At 54.3% G+C, this 17,376-nt stretch overlaps 1 protein-coding gene across 1 annotated transcript; it reads left to right on the top strand.

The window, feature by feature from the left end:
• The first annotated feature begins 858 nt into the window (after positions 1–858).
• ANKLE1 (ankyrin repeat and LEM domain containing 1) lies at positions 859–12,861 on the top strand. The gene is made up of 9 exons (XM_058163667.1): positions 859–1,545; positions 3,288–3,440; positions 3,896–4,001; positions 4,888–4,978; positions 5,447–8,599; positions 8,881–9,043; positions 9,149–9,323; positions 9,709–9,838; positions 10,378–12,861. Exons 1-9 carry the CDS (start codon positions 1,169–1,171, stop codon positions 10,536–10,538), a joined length of 4,509 nt encoding a protein of 1,502 aa, XP_058019650.1. The 5' UTR covers positions 859–1,168; the 3' UTR covers positions 10,539–12,861.
• Positions 12,862–17,376: the final 4,515 nt, after the last annotated feature.

Here is a 17,376-nt window from a genome sequence, read left to right on the forward strand (position 1 = left end):
CTTAAGACAAAAATTCTGGTCCCACGTGGCCAAAAGTCAAGGACTAACTATATAGCCTATGAGTTCCGATTTTCTCTTCTCTGCCCCTTTTGCGGACTGCCCATGATAAGCACAGAACTGGGATTTCATAACATGCTCAGGAATGTTATGACTTTTTCCCGGCTTGGGTTCCTGTAATATGCTGACTGCAGGAAAATTGGTAATCAGTGGAACAGCTGGCCTCCAGAGGTTGTGGGTGCCCCATCAATGGAGGCTTTTAAGAAGAGGTTGGACAACCATTTGAAATGGTATAGTCGATGTCTTCTGCTTCAGCAGGGGGTTGGACTAGAAGACCTCCAAGGCCCCTTCAATTCTGTTATTCTGTTGAATAATGGAAGGTGGCAACAGAATAGAATTACAATAGAGAATAGACTACAATAGCGTAGAATAGCATAGCATGGAATAACATTATTGTCACTTTGAATGTACAGTAATTGGCATACGTTAAAAATGAAATTTTATTGCGTACAGCTTAAAGGGTCACACCCTCTATTTTACACTACATAAACACGACAAGATAAATACATCCATCCATCCAAAATTATGTATCTACCAACCCGAACTAGAAACCGATTTAGGCTGCTGTTGCAAATCTCTGCTACCAGCAATATAAACATTGGAATTCCTGGGTTGCAATAGAGGCTGCAAAAAGGGTCAAGCAGTTAAATAGTTAACAAATGCGAATTTGTTAAGTTTGCAGCATGAAAAAGAAGAAATGCTAGTTCAAATAAGACTGTGAATGCATATATATTTAAAAGCAAACGGGACCCATTTAAAGGCTTCCTGATTTATTTTCCAAGAAATCAAGTATAATATTAAATATTTATTGTTTAAACTGCTGGGTTTAATAACATTGCAGCTTCTGAAACTCCATGCCTATTAAGGAATATGAATTATTTTATTAGGTGTCACTAAATCAGCCAAGTATCTTTTATCACATTTTTTAAATAGATGAGATTGGTATCAATTGATGTGAATGAGCCAATCCTGTCTGAACCCATTCAAGAAATAGGACGGTGAAAAAGGAGGCGGGAGTGTTGGAATTCAAACCAATCACCCTAAGCATGTCTCTTCCGATTGGATAGGCAAGTAGGCCATCAAGGCGGTGACGTATTACCGCGGCCTTCCAATGAAAAACTCCGAGGGAAGCTTCAAACGACGGGAACAAGATGGCGGCGCCGTGTTGACTTCGTGGCTTTGGAAACTCTGGCTATTGACCACCGACCGAGATGAGTTCGCTACGGCGGGCCGGGACGCGCTAACGCGACCGCTGTCGCCCGCCTCACGGCCGCCTCAGCATACCGACCGTCCTGCTCCGCCGCCTCCGGGAGGCGATGTAAGACGCCGCTCTGCCCGCTGGGGAAGAAGTGCGCATGCGTGGCCGCGACTGGCCGGCACAGGTGTGCCCCTCCCTTTCCCGCGGCCGCCCCCTAGCGGCGCCATGAAGCACAGCGCTTTGCAGCTGGCTGCGAGGCTCTGTCGGGCTCTGCGGGGCCAGGACGACGCGTAAGTGGCTCGTGGATCCGCCTCGCGTGGCTTATGCACGTTTTGCAATGGGAAGAGCGGGTCTCCGAACAGGAGTGGCCCAGTGCCCCCCTTGCCAAGGATTCCCGGGTGCAACTGCGCTTCCGCCACCTGCCAGGTATTGAATTTACCTGCATGAAGGTGCGTTGACAAGCCGGCCTCTCCCCCGTGTGCAAAAACCCGTTTGCGGGGTGAAGGTCGGTTGATCACAGGGAGCCTTGGCAGGGACACGGAATCAATCAGAATAGAGCTGGAAGGAACCTTGGAGGTCTTCTAGACCAACCCCCTGCTCAGGCAGGAGACCCGATACCATTTCAGACAAATGGCTGTCCAATCTCTTCTTTAAAACCTCCAGCGATGCGTCACCCACAGCTTCTGGTGGCAAGCTGTTCCACTGGTTAATTGTCCTCACGGTTAGGAAGTTTCTCCTTAACTCCAGGTTGCTTCTGTCCTTGATTAGTTTCCATCCATTATTTCTTGTCCTGTCCTCTGGTGCTTTGGAGAATAATTTGACCCCTTCTCTTCTTTGGGGCAGCCCCTCAAATACCGGAATGTTGCTATCATGTCCCCCCCCCTCCTTCTTTTCTCTAGACTAGAGAAACCCAAATCCTGCAACTGTTCTTCATATGTTTTAGTCTCCAAGCCCTTAGTAATCTTAGTTGCTCTTCTCTGTACTCTTTCCACAGTCTCAACATCTTTTTTGTAATGTGTGACCAAAACTGCATGCAGATATTCCAGGTGTGGCCTTACTAATGCCTTACAAAGCAGGACTAGAGCAGTAATTTGATTCTGTGCCTCTGTTTATTCAACCAAGGATTGTATTCGCTTTTTTGGCTGCTGCTGCACATGGTTGGCTCAGGTATAAGGGATCGTCCACTAGGACTCCGAAGTCCCTCTCACAGCTCCTGTTTTTGAGCCAGGTTTTGCCTAATCTGACCTTGGACCTTTGGTTTTCCCCGCCCGGGTGTTGGGGTTAGAGCAGGGGTGTAAAACTCGCATTGTCACCTGACGTATTGGGGACTTTCCGCCCCCTTTGCTAAACCGGGTGGGGGAGAAGCCAGTACATGAGGCATCCGGCCCTTGTTAGGAGTTAGGGTTAGAGTTTGACAGCCCTGGGTTGGAGCGTTAGGGAGGAGGGCCAGATGTGGAACGGGTGCAGGGCACTAAGGGGAAACGGCCTTAGGTAGCAGCACCCCTCCCTCCCTCCCTCCCTCCCTCCCTCAAAAGAGACCTTTCTCCTTGCACGGGGGAGGGGGTGATCAGAACTGTGATCCTGCAGCTCTTCTTCATTGCTGGCTTCTGGAATTGCAAGGGACCTTAGAGGTCATATAGTCGAGCCCTCTGCAATGTGGCAACTATGGCAACTTTACAACTTATGGACTTCAGCTCCCAGAATTCCTGAGCCAGCCCTGCTCTGCAGCCTCTCTGGCAGGGAGGGTCCTGCAGCCTCCGTTTCAAAATTTTGCTAGAAATTCTTTTCTTGAGGAGAAGCCAACATTTAAAGGGGCAGCCGGTTCCTCCTCCCCCCCCAACTCCCCCCCCCAACCGCCCACCTCAGCCCACCTCTTCTGACCTTTGAGATCTCTCTGCAACGAAGTTTCATTTTCATGAAATTTAAAGTGACAATAGAGTTATTCTTAGGTGAGGGGAAGGTGGCCCTGCGCTCCCCTTACCTGCCGGGGTCCCTCCCTTCTTCAAGCCCCCCTCCCTCCCTCTGCTTTCAGGATGGTGGCTGCCCTGCTCTTGGAGGGAGCCGACCCCAACCTGGTCCTGCCGGAGGGAGTGGCCCCCATGCACCTGGCTGCCGGCCTGGAGCAGCAGAACGGGATACGTCGCCTTCGCCTTCTCCTTCAGCATGGGGGAGACCCCAACGCCAGGTATAAGGAGGGGCTCCTTCCCTCCCTGCAAACACAGGAAGCCGCTGGTCAGGTCAGAGCGACGCTGGGGAGAGCAGTGTCTCAGCCCCAGAGGGATCTGAACTGAGCAAAGCCAGGATGGGTCTGGACCAGGACATCTGGAAGAAGGCAGCTGGGCAGCTGAATCAATTGGCAGAAAGGAAGAAAGGAACAGAAATAGAAAGGCAGGGAAAGGCAGGGAGGGAGGAAGAAGGAAGGAAGGAAGGAGAACAGAGGGAGGGGGGACAGATGGAAGGAGAGAGGAAGGAAGGAAGGAAGGGAAGAGAGAGGGTGGGAGGCCCTGCTCCTTTCCCAGGAGAAGCACTGGGCTCCAAAAACTTGGAAGACGTAAGAGAGGAGGTGAAGGGAGGGAAAAGAGGGAAGGAAGGAAAGGAGGGGAGGGAGGAAGATTGTGTCCCTCTCCTCTCTTGTCCCAGATCTGCGGAAGGCCTCACCCCCCTACACGTTGCCGCCTCCTGGGGATGCACCGCCTGCTTGAGGCTCCTGCTGACGGAGGGTGGCGACCCTCACCTCGAAGACCAGGTGGGCCCAAAGGCTTCTCTCCCCAGGAAGTGGCGGGTGGGGCTGGCTACCTCTGCCTCCGTTGAGGACTCCGCTGGGGGAAGATTGTCGACTCCACTGCCTTGCCACACAACCCCTGTGACCCACAGCTGCGTTAAGGGGAAGAACAGGGTCTGATGACCTCCACTGGCCACTCAGTTTTCCTATGTTGGCTTGGTCTCCGCCCCACAGGAGATGGTGGGGAGCAAATTCCCCCCCCCCAAGCATTTAAATCGGTTCTGTTTTTGCCTGAAAATCTCTTGTTTGCACTTTTAAGATCTGGGGAGGATAAGTTACCCAAAGGTAAATAAACTTTCCTTTTCAGGCCATTTTATTTTATTTAAGTTTCATGATTTAGGCCTCCTGCCTGTGTCGTATTTTATGCTGCAAATCCTATTTGGAATTTAAAAGATTAAACCATAAACCACAATCCCCAACTTTAAATGGAGCGAAGGGGCTCAGATTGAGGTGGTTGGAGGGCAAGAGGCTGACTCTGTAAACTGCTTAAAGAGGGATGTGAAGCGGCCGTCTGAAATTCTGAGCTGAGAGCCTGGTCTTGAAAGCTCCCTTTGCCCCACGGTCTCAGCTTCCTGCTTGCTGCCCCACAGCCGACAGATTTAACAGGAGACCCATTTCTCCTGAGGACGTGACTTTGGGGACGTCTCTGCCCCAAGGAGAGCCCGTTTCAGAACCGCTCCTAGCACGACCAGTCCTGGTCTTGGTTTGTGATGATGGTGGACTTGACACCTTCTCTAGATTTCAGGGAGCCCAGATCTGGGGAGTTGGGGGGACTGGAAGGAAGCCCCCAGCAAGGAGGAAAGAGGGCAGCAGCCCCCATGGTTGGTTCTGCCTTTCCTTTGTGCCTCAGGATGGGAACACCGCCTTCGACCTGGCTGTGGAACAGGGGAACGAAACATGTGTCAACATCCTGCAGGACGGAGGGTGGAACAGCGGCTTCCGTAAGTGTCTGCCGGTCATAATGTCTCTGAAGACTGTCATCCAGGTCAGGATTGTCCCAAAGGTGTTTTTTCAAGAGGAACGGGACTTTCTTAGTTTTTCCCTGAAGAGGTTTTGCTTCTTATCCAAGAAGCTTCCTCTGTTCTGACCGAATGGTGGAGGATGGAAGGATTTATATTCCTTGCGGTCACCATTTGCGCTATTCAGATGACCCTGAAAGCACAACTCCCAAGTGGCCTCAAGGACTCTCGGAGAGAGCGCTAATGAGGACTGCAAGGAATATCAATCCTTCCAAACCTCCACCGTTTCGGCCAGAACTGAAGAAGCTTCTTGGAGGAGAAGCGAGACGTCTTCAAGGAAAAACAAAGGAAGTCCCGTTGCCTCTTGAAAGAACACTTCTGGGATTGCCAAACATAATCTTAACAAAAGGCTTCAAATATCCACTGCCCCCCCCCCAATCTTTTATGCAGCTCAGCGGAGAGCAGAAAGCTTCCTGACCACCATAATGGAAGATGCTGGGCAAGCTGGGCCGGGCAACTCTCTCTCTTATCCATCTGATAGACTGTCACTGTCCTCCCTGAAGGAGGCTCGTCAGTACACGGGGCCACCTGGGACCTTCCCTCAGCCTGGGGGAGCTGCTCCAAACGGTGCCCCCGGGCCTTGCACCCAGGATCGGTCGGCCTCTTCCTTTCTCACCGAGTGCTCCTGGCAGGGCGACACGATTTTGGATCTCTCTGAATTGACCATCCGGACAGCGGACTCCCCCGATGCCTTCCTGCCCCCCAGAAAGCTAGCCTCCAGTTGTGCCGATGTACAGACTTGCTGGGATAGCCAGGTGGGGCGCTCTCCGTCGGACGCTGGTGTGAAGCAGTCTTGGGACATCTGGGCCTCTGCAGAGGAAGGGTGTAGCTCACCCCCGGGCCCAGACACGACTCTGGGGGGTCCCCTCTCTTTAGTGGGCTCCGAGGCTCTCTCGTTCAGACCGGACATGGTACGCGCTGCAGAATCCCCACAGAAGACTCTTCCCTTTGCCAGCCTCCGGTCTAAGCCAGAAGCAGCCCGACTCCATCCCCCACGGGATGCCAACCCCTGTGGCCTTTCTCAGGTGTGTGTCTCCCTTGATCCCGGCCTCTCGGTGAGGCTCCCAAGCCAGGATGGGCTGGACGTCACCTGCCTTGATCACCTGGCTGAGTCCACAGCCGTCTCAGACTTGGGAAAGACCGTGGCTGGCCCGGCCTCCGTCCTGGGGGTCAGCGGGACTCTGGACGGATGCTTGGCGGGAGGAAGGTCTCTGGGCAGGTGCTCAGCCACCAGCACTGACCGGTATCTTTCGTGCATTAGTGAATGTTACGCAAGTGCTGTGGAAGGGCCAGGATACGGCTACCTTCATGGGTGGGAAGGTGGGAAGGCTGCCCCTAGCGGCCCTGCAGGCGGCTGCAACACCAGCAATGAAGGGTCGTGTTGTGGGCCTCCAGCCCGCATGGGGAGGGGTCTCCATGGCCAGAGGACTCTCCCCACCAGAGGGGCTGCCCGGATCTTTCCCGGGAGTCAAGATTTGGCTCTGCCCCACAGTAAGAGCACGTGGGAGGTTTCACAGAGGAGGGAAAGGTCCATGATAGGCCCTCCAGAGAATGAGGCTCCTTGGGAAGGGTCTGCGTGGGGCACTCAGGGACCCACTGAGACTCGGGGGCTGCCTGTGGGACACCAGGGGTCGGCCCTCTCTGGAGCAAGGGAAGAGATGGCAGAGGCAGGCATGACAGGGCCTCGGCCAAGGTTGGCACTCCCCACAAGCCCCTGGCAGGCAGGAGAGGGGCAACCCAGCTCGCCCACTCAAGACACCATCCCTGTCCAGTGGACGTCGGAAGGGAGGAATTGTTTCCGTGGCTGCGAAGGTCCGCTTGGGCCGAGCAGCACTGTGGGTGGCACAGAGGTGGCCCCGGGTCCACTTGCCAGCATTGGAGAAGAGCCCCTCAGCACTCTGGATGCCCAGCTGCGGTCAATGATGCTGGCCACCAGGGTCACCCACTCCCCCCTCCTCCCCTCGAACCAGAAGTGCTCCCCTGCACCCCCCTGGCCCCAAAGGCCCCTGGTTGGGGCCCTTCCCCAGCAGAGCCTCAGCACCGCCTCTCTTTTCGAGGAGCCCCTGGAGATGCCGAGGCGCCCCAGGAGAGTCAGGAGGGGCCCCGGACCGGCCTCAACCCAAAGGGCTGCTGGTCTCGGCTGCTCTCCTCCCCCGGCCAGAGAAGCAGAGGAGGTGGGGGAGGGCACAGCCGTCTCGGCTGTTCCCAGCTGCAGGAAGACGCCCTCGAACCCAGGACCTGGTTCTTGGGGCTGCTTCCTTGCCAGCTCCAGGGGAGATGTGGGCAGAGGGGAAGAGTCGGCGGCAGGAAAGCCCTCTGGTGCAAGGGAAGAGATGGCAGAGGCAGGCATGACAGGGCGGCCAAGGTTGGCTCTCCCCACAAGCCCCCGGCAGGCAGGAGAGGGGCAACCCAGCTCGCCCACTCAAGACACCATCCCTGTCCAGTGGACGTCGGAAGGGAGGAATTGTTTCCGTGGCTGCGAAGGTCCGCTTGGGCCGAGCAGCACTGTGGGTGGCACAGAGGTGGCCCCGGGTCCACTTGCCAGCATTGGAGAAGAGCCCCTCAGCACTCTGGATGCCCAGCTGCGGTCATTGATGCTGGCCACCAGGGTCGCCCACTCCCCCCTCCTCCCCTCGAACCGGAAGTGCTCCCCTGCACCCCCCTGGCCCCAAAGGCCCCTGGTTGGGGCCCTTCCCCAGCAGAGCCTCAGCACCGCCTCTCTTTTCGAGGAGCCCCTGGAGATGCCGAGGCGCCCCAGGAGAGTCAGGAGGGGCCCCGGACCGGCCTCAACCCAAAGGGCTGCTGGTCTCGGCTGCTCTCCTCCCCCGGCCAGAGAAGCAGAGGAGGTGGGGGAGGGCACAGCCGTCTCGGCTGTTCCCAGCTGCAGGAAGACGCCCTCGAACCCAGGACCTGGTTCTTGGGGCTGCTTCCTTGCCAGCTCCAGGGGAGACGTGGGCAGAGGGGAAGAGTCGGCGGCAGGAAAGCCCTCTGCGGGAGACACTGCTCAGGGCTACCCAGAGGTTGGGCATCTGGAGAGCTTGGGGGCCCGAGGGTCTCTGGGCAAGCGAGCGGAGAAGACCTCCAGGGTCAGTTTCAGCCGGCTGTCTGGGAGGGGCCCGTCTGCCACTTCTCCCCCAGGAAGGTTGAGCCCCATTCGCCAGGAGGTGCCACTGTCGCCGGGGGGCCGGCCTGCAAACCTGAGCGCCACGGAGCCCGTGGAATACTTGTACATGGACGAGGAAAAGGGGCAGAGCCTCATCGAGCGGCACCTGCCCCCCACGGACGACTCCGGGGCCAGCACCTCCGAAGACACCCTCGTTTACGACTGGCGGGCGTGTGCCAGGGCAGCGGCAGGCAGGCAGGGCAACGGGGAATGCGCCCCCTTGAACCCAGAATACCTGACCGACAAAGCTCTGACGCGGAAGCTGCGCGAGTTGGGGGCCAACCCAGGGCCGGTGACGCCCCTCACTCGGAGGCTGTATGTGCGGCTCTTGGAGAGGCTGAGCAGGGATCCCGAGACCCCAACCCGGAAGGGCTCTGCAGGTGGGTGCCTCTGGGGGAAGCTGGAGGAGAGAGACCCTCCTGGGGGGATGAGAAGGGACGGGTGGGAGGAGAGCTTGGAAAGTAAGCTGAGGTGGGGAAGACGGTGTCCCAGGTGCAAGGGGAGGGGTCCTGGCCTTAAGGGAGCAGGAGGGGGCTCCCCGATTGACCCTCTTCCCAGAGGAGCTCAAGAGAAGTCCTGAACAAGATGTGGGTGTGGGGGGGCATTTGATCCACCAGAGCCCCCGCCGGGGGTCCTGAACCGAGCTCCCTCTTGTGCTCAGTCTATAGCCCAGAACTGGCTTCTGCCCTGGACACCTACCGGATCCCCACCTCCAAAGCTGATGAAGGGGCTCTGGCCGCAGAGTTTGACCGGCCGGACAAGAGCCGGAGGTGGCGGGAGGGGCTGCAGAAGTCCAGCTTCAACTACCTGCTGCTGGACCCCAGGTAGGAGACCCTTGGAGGGGGGCAACATGGCTGCCTGGGCTGGACAGCTTTGGGGGCTGCAAGGAGACCCTGCACTGATGGTCTCGTGGGTCTGCTCTCCCGCAGGGTGACCCAGAACCTGCCCGCCCGCTGCCAGCTTCTCAGCCCGGCTGAGGCCTTCCAGACTTTCATCCGTGCCATCTTCTATGTGGGCAAGGGGACCCGCAGCCGGCCCTACCGCCACCTCTACGAAGCCTTGACCCACTACCGGGAGGGCCAGGGGACGCCAGCAGGCCCACAGGTGGGGAGCCATCGGGAACTCTGGGACCTTCTGAAGAGGGTTTCTTGAGTCTCTGCCTCCTCTGCCAAGTGTGGAGCTTCCAAATTCAGGGGCAGTCTAGCTTTGATCCCTGGGGACGGATCTTTGGCTGCCTGACCTTCATCTTGGAAGTAGCTTTTTCTGCCCCATCCCCAAGTGGGGGTTAGATTGCAAACCCCAGAATTGCCCCCACCCCAGCAGAACTCATGGGAGTGGGAGGCTACAGGTTTTTTTGGGGGGTGGCTGTCTGGGTCCCTGTGCCCCCCCCAAAACAGCATGAATTTGCCCCCCAAGAGGTGGGTGGGGCTTTGTTCCGTCCATCTTGGCGGCGGCTGCCCTTTGACCGGGCTCCCCCTCCGCCCTGCAGGTCTCCTCCAAAGTCCGGCACACCCTGGAGATTTGGGCTGGGGGACGGGGGGTCGTCTCCATGCACTGCTTCCAGAACGTGGTTCCGGTGGAGGCTTACACCCGCGAGGCCTGCATGGTGGATGCCATCGGTAAGGGCTCTGGAGGTCCACATGACATTGGGGGTGGGGGGCTCCCTCTTCCTTGCAGGCTCCCTTCTTCCTCACCCACCCAGGTTGGCTGTGTCTGAACCCCATGGACTTCAATTCCCAGAATCCCTCAGCCAAACAAGCAACCTTAACCGCTTTACAACCGGTGGACTTCAACTCCCAGAATCCCTCAGCCAGCCATGCTGGCTGAGGGATTCTGGGAGTTGAAGTCCACCGGTCGTAAAGTGGCTCAGGTTGGAGACCCCAGTTCTAGTCCTACCCCCTGCCCAAGGCAGAAGTCAGCTTCATCCATTTTTTTTCTACATTTGACCACAGCTGCTTTTCCTCCCCCGGCCTTTCCCAGCCCTGTCCCCCCACTCCTGAGACCCCGGGGGGTGTCCAAACTCCCTCCTGCTCCAGGGGTTGCCATGTGGGTTAGCCCTCCATGCAGGGAGGGTGGGAATTTGGAGATTCCTTGCAGGTGGGGGGGGCTGTGTTGTGTGATTGCAAGCCCTTTCTCTCTCTTGCTTCCTCCCCCCCAGGACTGAAGATGCTGACCAATCAGAAGAAGGGGAACTATTACGGCCTGGTGGCCGGCTGGCCCATGAAACGCCGGCGGAGTCTGGGGGTCTTTCTCCTGCACCGAGCTCTGCAGATCTTCCTGGCCGAGGGCGAGAGGCAGCTGCGGCCGGCTGATATCTGAACTGGCCCTTGACCGGGGCAGGGGGGTGGGTGCTCTTCCCTCCAAGCAGAACCTCTGGGCCTGGAGCTCATCCGAGGGGTTTGGCCCAATCCCCCGTTCACACAACCGAGGGTCCAGATTCTGGAATCGCTCATCACGAGCTCCTGCGCTGGACGCTGAGTGGAGATGGAACGCTGCACCCGGATTCCGAAGCGATTTTGAGGGGCGGGTTGCCCACAGGAGCTCTGCTGCTTGCTGGTGCTGGCCTGCCTGGTGGGTGGGGGTCCCGGTTGCATCCAGTCACATTGTGGGAGAGGGTCACAGAGCGAAGCAGTGGTGGGGCTGAGGAACTCCGAGATCCTTCCCAAGCATGGGGGAAACAGACATGGGGGACCCCGGGGTGTGTGTGTGTGTCTTCCTGCACCCTCCTCTGGGAACCAAGGGGGCCTCTTCCTCCTTTTGTGCAGGTGGGCCCGAGGGACTTTTTATGGGTGGCAGTGGGGGCTTTTTAAAAAATTCTGGGGCTGCATTATGTCTTTAAAGATTTTTCTGCTTACCCCTCATCTGAGATTGGGGGCATTAAACGTGATGAGCGCTGGATTCTCTCCTGGGTCCTTTTTGAAGTGGGGGAGGGGGTGTAATTGAGGAGGGGAGGACCAGGAACCTCGGGGCCTTCCGTCTTTCTTTACAGATGGTCCTCGACATATGACCAATCACTTAGTGACTGTTAGAGGTTCTGATGAGCTTTAATTTATCCTCCGTCTCAGACTAAATACTTATTTATTAAATGTATTTGCTGCTCGTCTTGTTTCTGGGCGATTCTGGGTGCTGTATTGCGGATAATGGACTCGCTTAATGACGGTCATTTTCACTTTGCAGCTGCCACGTTTACTTTACGATCGCTGCAAAAACTCGTAAAATTGAGTCTGTCACATGGGTGCCTTGACAGACGACAGAAACCCCAGGGTCCATTATGGTCATAATTTGAGGACTAGCAAAGTCTCTTCTTGAAAAACCTCCAGTGTTGGAGCACCCACAGTTTCTGGTGGCAAGCAGTTCCACTGGTTAATTGTTCTCACAGTCAGGAAGTTTCTCCTTAGTTCCAGGTTGCTTCTCTCCTGGATGAGTTTCCATCCGTTGCTCCTTGTTCTACCCTCAGGGGCTTTGGAGAATAAGTTGAAACCCCCCCCCTCTTCTTTGGGGCAGCTCCTCAAATATTAAAAGAGTGCCAATCAGAAGATGCTGACCAATCAGAAGAAGGGGAACCCCCCGCCTCCCCCCCCCCGTCCTTCTTTTCTCTTGCCAAACCCAAATCCTGCAACTGTTCTTCCTCTGTTTTTGTCTTCTGGCCTTTAATCGTCCTAGTTGCTCTTCTCTGCACTTTTTGCAAGGAGAGCGACTGTTCAGCTCTTGAGCCATCTGTTGGGTGTCTTGAATGTTCTCCCCGAGACAGAGGGACAAGGCCACCCTGCCACCTTTCATGGCTGACTGCCATTTGGGTCCTTGGAGCTGCCCCATTGGATGGGAAGGGGGCAGCCACCAAGATGGCCATGCCAGCATTCCTTTTTTTGGGGGGGGGGTGTCTCCTGGGGAACGACCAGTTCAGAGCCAACCTGATGCCAGGCACAGAAGATCGCCCTGCAAGGGGGAGAGGGCACCACCTGGTGTCCCTCAGCCAGTCAGTCTCAATGGGTAAACTCAAAAGAGAAGGAAGCCCACCTCTCCAGGACACGAGACCCTTTATTTAGGACTTGGGCAAAATGACACAGCGCCGGCTGGGGCTTCTTCCCAGGGAGGGAGGTTCAATTGACAGCCATCAAAAAGTCCCTGCTTACGATTCCAAATGGATGGATGTCCTTTAAGAAGTGGGTTCGAGCCCTTCCCACGTCCAGCTGTCAGTCAGAGCTGGAATTTGAACACATTTCTGCAGAAAAGGTGTGTGGGTGTATATTGGGGTGGGTGGGTGGAGAGATGCATTTCGTAACTTCAGTGATGTTTCTCAACCTCTGCAGCTTTAAGAGGGAGGGACTACCAGAACTCCCCATGCTGGCTGGAATTCTGGGAATTGAAATCCACCCCTCTTGCAGGTTCAATTATTCCTTGAAACTTGATTCGACATTTTCTCCTGCTGGGAGCAATGAAAGTTTGCTAGCCAAATACTTCAGAATTATTATTTTTGGCTTCACTTTCCTCAACAGACCAAGTAACTTCTCAGGAAAGGAAACTCAAGGGGGTTGTATGGGTGAAAATGCACACATCTATCGGTAACAGTGTGGACGTGTGCATGCAAGCAGAGTAAGAAGCTTTGACTGGGTCCAATTTGGGGGACTCGGCCACGTGGCTCCATCCAGGAGTCCCCAGTTTCCACGGAGGGATGAGAGAATCTACCTCTTTAGCTGGGGAAGGGGCAGCCTTTGGAGAGGAGAAATGGAGTTTACGGATATTTGGGTTCACCCTATTCCTGCACAGAGGAATTCCTGCACAGGAGTGGAAAGGCACACCTCATTCGGACACCTGGACCCCAGTCCTTCGCAGCTACAGGTACTACTAATGTGGTCCCTTTACTGCTGTTTTGTGGTAAATGAGAAATGTGTGTAGACTGTCTAGGAGCAAATGGCAAGAAGGGGCTGCCTTGAACTACAACTTCTCAGTCGTTTAACCGGTCAACTATTTTTTTCTTTCATGACGGGTCCAATAGATGTAGAAGGTTACAGATTTTGGATTTGTTTTGCAAGGAGGAGGGGAAAAGCTGCTGCTGTTGCGATACGTTCGCCAGGGTTCCAACCAGAAGAGGAAAATAAGTTTTTTGTCTTCTGGCCTTTAATCGTCCTAGTTGCTCTTCTCTGCACTTTTTGCAAGGAGAGCGACTGTTCAGCTCTTGAGCCATCTGTTGGGTGTCTTGAATGTTCTCCCCGAGACAGAGGGACAAGGCCACCCTGCCACCTTTCATGGCTGGCTGCCATTTGGGTCCTTGGAGCTGCCCCATTGGATGGGAAGGGGGCAGCCACCAAGATGGCCATGCCAGCATTCCTTTTTTTGGGGGGGGGTGTCTCCTGGGGAACGACCAGTTCAGAGCCAACCTGATGCCAGGCACAGAAGATCGCCCTGCAAGGGGGAGAGGGCACCACCTGATGTCCCTCAGCCAGTCAGTCTCAATGGGTAAACTCAAAAGAGAAGGAAGCCCACCTCTCCAGGACACGAGACCCTTTATTTAGGACTTGGGCAAAATGACACAGCGCCGGCTGGGGCTTCTTCCCGGGGAGGGAGGTTCAATTGACAGCCATCAAAAAGTCCAAATAGATGGATGTCCTTTAAGAAGTGGGTTCGAGCCCTTCCCACGTCCGGCTGTCAGTCAGAGCTGGAATTTGAACACATTTCTGCAGAAAAGGTGTGTGGGTGTATATTGGGGTGGGTGGGTGGAGAGATGCATTTCGTAACTTCAGTGATGTTTCTCAACCTCTGCAGCTTTAAGAGGGAGGGACTACCAGAACTCCCCATGCTGGCTGGAATTCTGGGAATTGAAATCCACCCCTCTTGCAGGTTCAATTATTCCTTGAAACTTGATTCGACATTTTCTCCTGCTGGGAGCAATGAAAGTTTGCTAGCCAAATACTTCAGAATTATTATTTTTGGCTTCACTTTCCTCAACAGACCAAGTAACTTCTCAGGAAAGGAAACTCAAGGGGGTTGTATGGGTGAAAATGCACACATCTATCGGTAACAGTGTGGACGTGTGCATGCAAGCAGAGTAAGAAGCTTTGACTGGGTCCAATTTGGGGGACTCGGCCACGTGGCTCCATCCAGGAGTCCCCAGTTTCCACGGAGGGATGAGAGAATCTACCCTCTTTAGCTGGGGAAGGGCAGCCTTTGGAGAGGAGAAATGGGAGTTTACGGATATTTGGGTTCACCCTATTCCTGCACAGAGGAATTCCTGCACAGGAGTGGAAAGGCACACCTCATTCGGACACCTGGACCCCAGCCCTTCGCAGCTACAGGTACTACTAATGTGGTCCCTTTACTGCTGTTTTGTGGTAAATGAGAAATGTGTGTAGACTGTCTAGGAGCAAATGGCAAGAAGGGGCTGCCCTGAACTACAACTTCGCAGTCGTTTAACCGGTCAACTATTTTTTTCTTTCATGACGGGTCCAATAGATGTAGAAGGTTACAGATTTTGGATTTGTTTTGCAAGGAGGAGGGGAAAAGCTGCTGCTGTTGCAATACGTTCGCCAGGGTTCCAACCAGAAGAGGAAAATAAGTTTTTTTTGTCTTTTATGTTTTCATTTTTTTTTAATGTTCTTGTCTAGCTTTAATTTATCCTTCGTCTCAGACTAAATACTTATTTATGAAATGTATTTGCTGCTCGTCTTGTTTCTAGGCGATTCTGGGTGCTGTATTGCGGATAATGGACCCGCTTAATGACGGTCATTTTCACTTTGCAGCTGCCACGTTTGCTTTACGATCGCTGCAAAAACTCGTAAAATTGGGTCTGTCACATGGGTGCCTTGACAGACGACAGAAACCCCAGGGTCCATTATGGTCATAATTTGAGGACTAGCAAAGTCTCTTCTTAAAAAACCTCCAGTGTTGGAGCACCCACAGTTTCTGGTGGCAAGCAGTTCCACTGGTTAATTGTTCTCACAGTCAGGAAGTTTCTCCTTAGTTCCAGGTTGCTTCTCTCCTGGATGAGTTTCCATCCGTTGCTCCTTCTTCTACCCTCAGGGGCTTTGGAGAATAAGTTGAAACCCCCCCCCTTCTTTGGGGCAGCTCCTCAAATATTAAAAGAGTGCCAATCAGAAGATGCTGACCAATCAGAAGAAGGGGAACCCCCCGCCTCCCCCCCCCGTCCTTCTTTTCTCTTGCCAAACCCAAATCCTGCAACTGTTCTTCCTCTGTTTTGTCTTCTGGCCTTTAATCGTCCTAGTTGCTCTTCTCTGCACTTTTTGCAAGGAGAGCGACTGTTCAGCCACCCTGCCACCTTTCATGGCTGGCTGCCATTTGGGTCCTTGGAGCTGCCCCATTGGATGGGAAGGGGGCAGCCACCAAGATGGCCATGCCAGCATTCCTTTTTTTGGGGGGGGGTGTCTCCTGGGGAACGACCAGTTCAGAGCCAACCTGATGCCAGGCACAGAAGATCGCCCTGCAAGGGGGAGAGGGCACCACCTGATGTCCCTCAGCCAGTCAGTCTCAATGGGTAAACTCAAAAGAGAAGGAAGCCCACCTCTCCAGGACACGAGACCCTTTATTTAGGACTTGGGCAAAATGACACAGCGCCGGCTGGGGCTTCTTCCCGGGGAGGGAGGTTCAATTGACAGCCATCAAAAGTCCCTGCTTACGATTCCAAATGGATGGATGTCCTTTAAGAAGTGGGTTCGAGCCCTTCCCACGTCCAGCTGTCAGTCAGAGCTGGAATTTGAACACATTTCTGCAGAAAAGGTGTGTGGGTGTATATTGGGGTGGGTGGGTGGAGAGATGCATTTCGTAACTTCAGTGATGTTTCTCAACCTCTGCAGCTTTAAGAGGGAGGGACTACCAGAACTCCCCATGCTGGCTGGAATTCTGGGAATTGAAATCCACCCCTCTTGCAGGTTCAATTATTCCTTGAAACTTGATTCGACATTTTCTCCTGCTGGGAGCAATGAAAGTTTGCTAGCCAAATACTTCAGAATTATTATTTTTGGCTTCACTTTCCTCAACAGACCAAGTAACTTCTCAGGAAAGGAAACTCAAGGGGGTTGTATGGGTGAAAATGCACACATCTATCGGTAACAGTGTGGACGTGTGCATGCAAGCAGAGCAAGAAGCTTTGACTGGGTCCAATTTGGGGGGCTCAGCCACGTGGCTCCATCCAGGAGTCCCCAGTTTCCATGGAGGGATGAGAGAATCTACCTCTTTAGCTGGGGAAGGGCAGCCTTTGGAGAGGAGAAATGGGAATTTACGGATATTTGGGTTCACCCTATTCCTGCACAGAGGAATTCCTGCACAGGAGTGGAAAGGCACACCTCATTCGGACACCTGGACCCCAGTCCTTCGCAGCTACAGGTACTACTAATGTGGTCCCTTTACTGCTGTTTTGTGGTAAATGAGAAATGTGTGTAGACTGTCTAGGAGCAAATGGCAAGAAGGGGCTGCCTTGAACTACAACTTCTCAGTCGTTTAACCGGTCAACTATTTTTTTCTTTCATGACGGGTCCAATAGATGTAGAAGGTTACAGATTTTGGATTTGTTTTGCAAGGAGGAGGGGAAAAGCTGCTGCTGTTGCGATACGTTCGCCAGGGTTCCAACCAGAAGAGGAAAATAAGGTTTTTTTGTCTTTTATGTTTTCATTTTTTTTTAATGTTCTTGTCTAGCTTTGTTATGTCTGTTAATTTTTTTCTTTTGTATTTTAATCCTTTGAATAAAACGGGAGGAAAAAGAAAGTGGGTGCTTTTCCCATCCTTTTTTGGGGGGGGAGGGAGAGAGGAAATTGGTGTAAGGGGAGCAGCTCAGCCCTTCCTGAGGCAGACGGGCAAGGAGGCACTGGCTGGCACGGAGGTGGCACAGGTGCTTCTTTGCACTTTAAATTGTCTTTGTGGTCCAGGGGAAAAAATAAGGTGGGCTGCCTTAGCAGCAACCCCCCTTGGCTGACCCTCAGCTGGAGGCCCCTATTTTCTAGGTTGTCTGAGGCTCCCATCTCAAAAACTCTCATCCCTGGCACAACATGAAAGGCGCCCAGTCTGAGGACAAACGCTGCCAAAGGTGGACGGGGGGGGGGGAGGGAGCGAACGGCTCTTGGGAGGGGGGGCTGGGGCGATCAGCCAGGCAGGAGGGGGGAACGGGGTGTGTGGGTACAGTGCCATCTCTGGATGGCTCAGCTCCAAG

Source organism: Ahaetulla prasina, chromosome 1, assembly GCF_028640845.1.
Source record: "Ahaetulla prasina isolate Xishuangbanna chromosome 1, ASM2864084v1, whole genome shotgun sequence".
In the NCBI taxonomy this organism is placed as follows: Eukaryota; Metazoa; Chordata; class Lepidosauria; order Squamata; family Colubridae; genus Ahaetulla; species Ahaetulla prasina.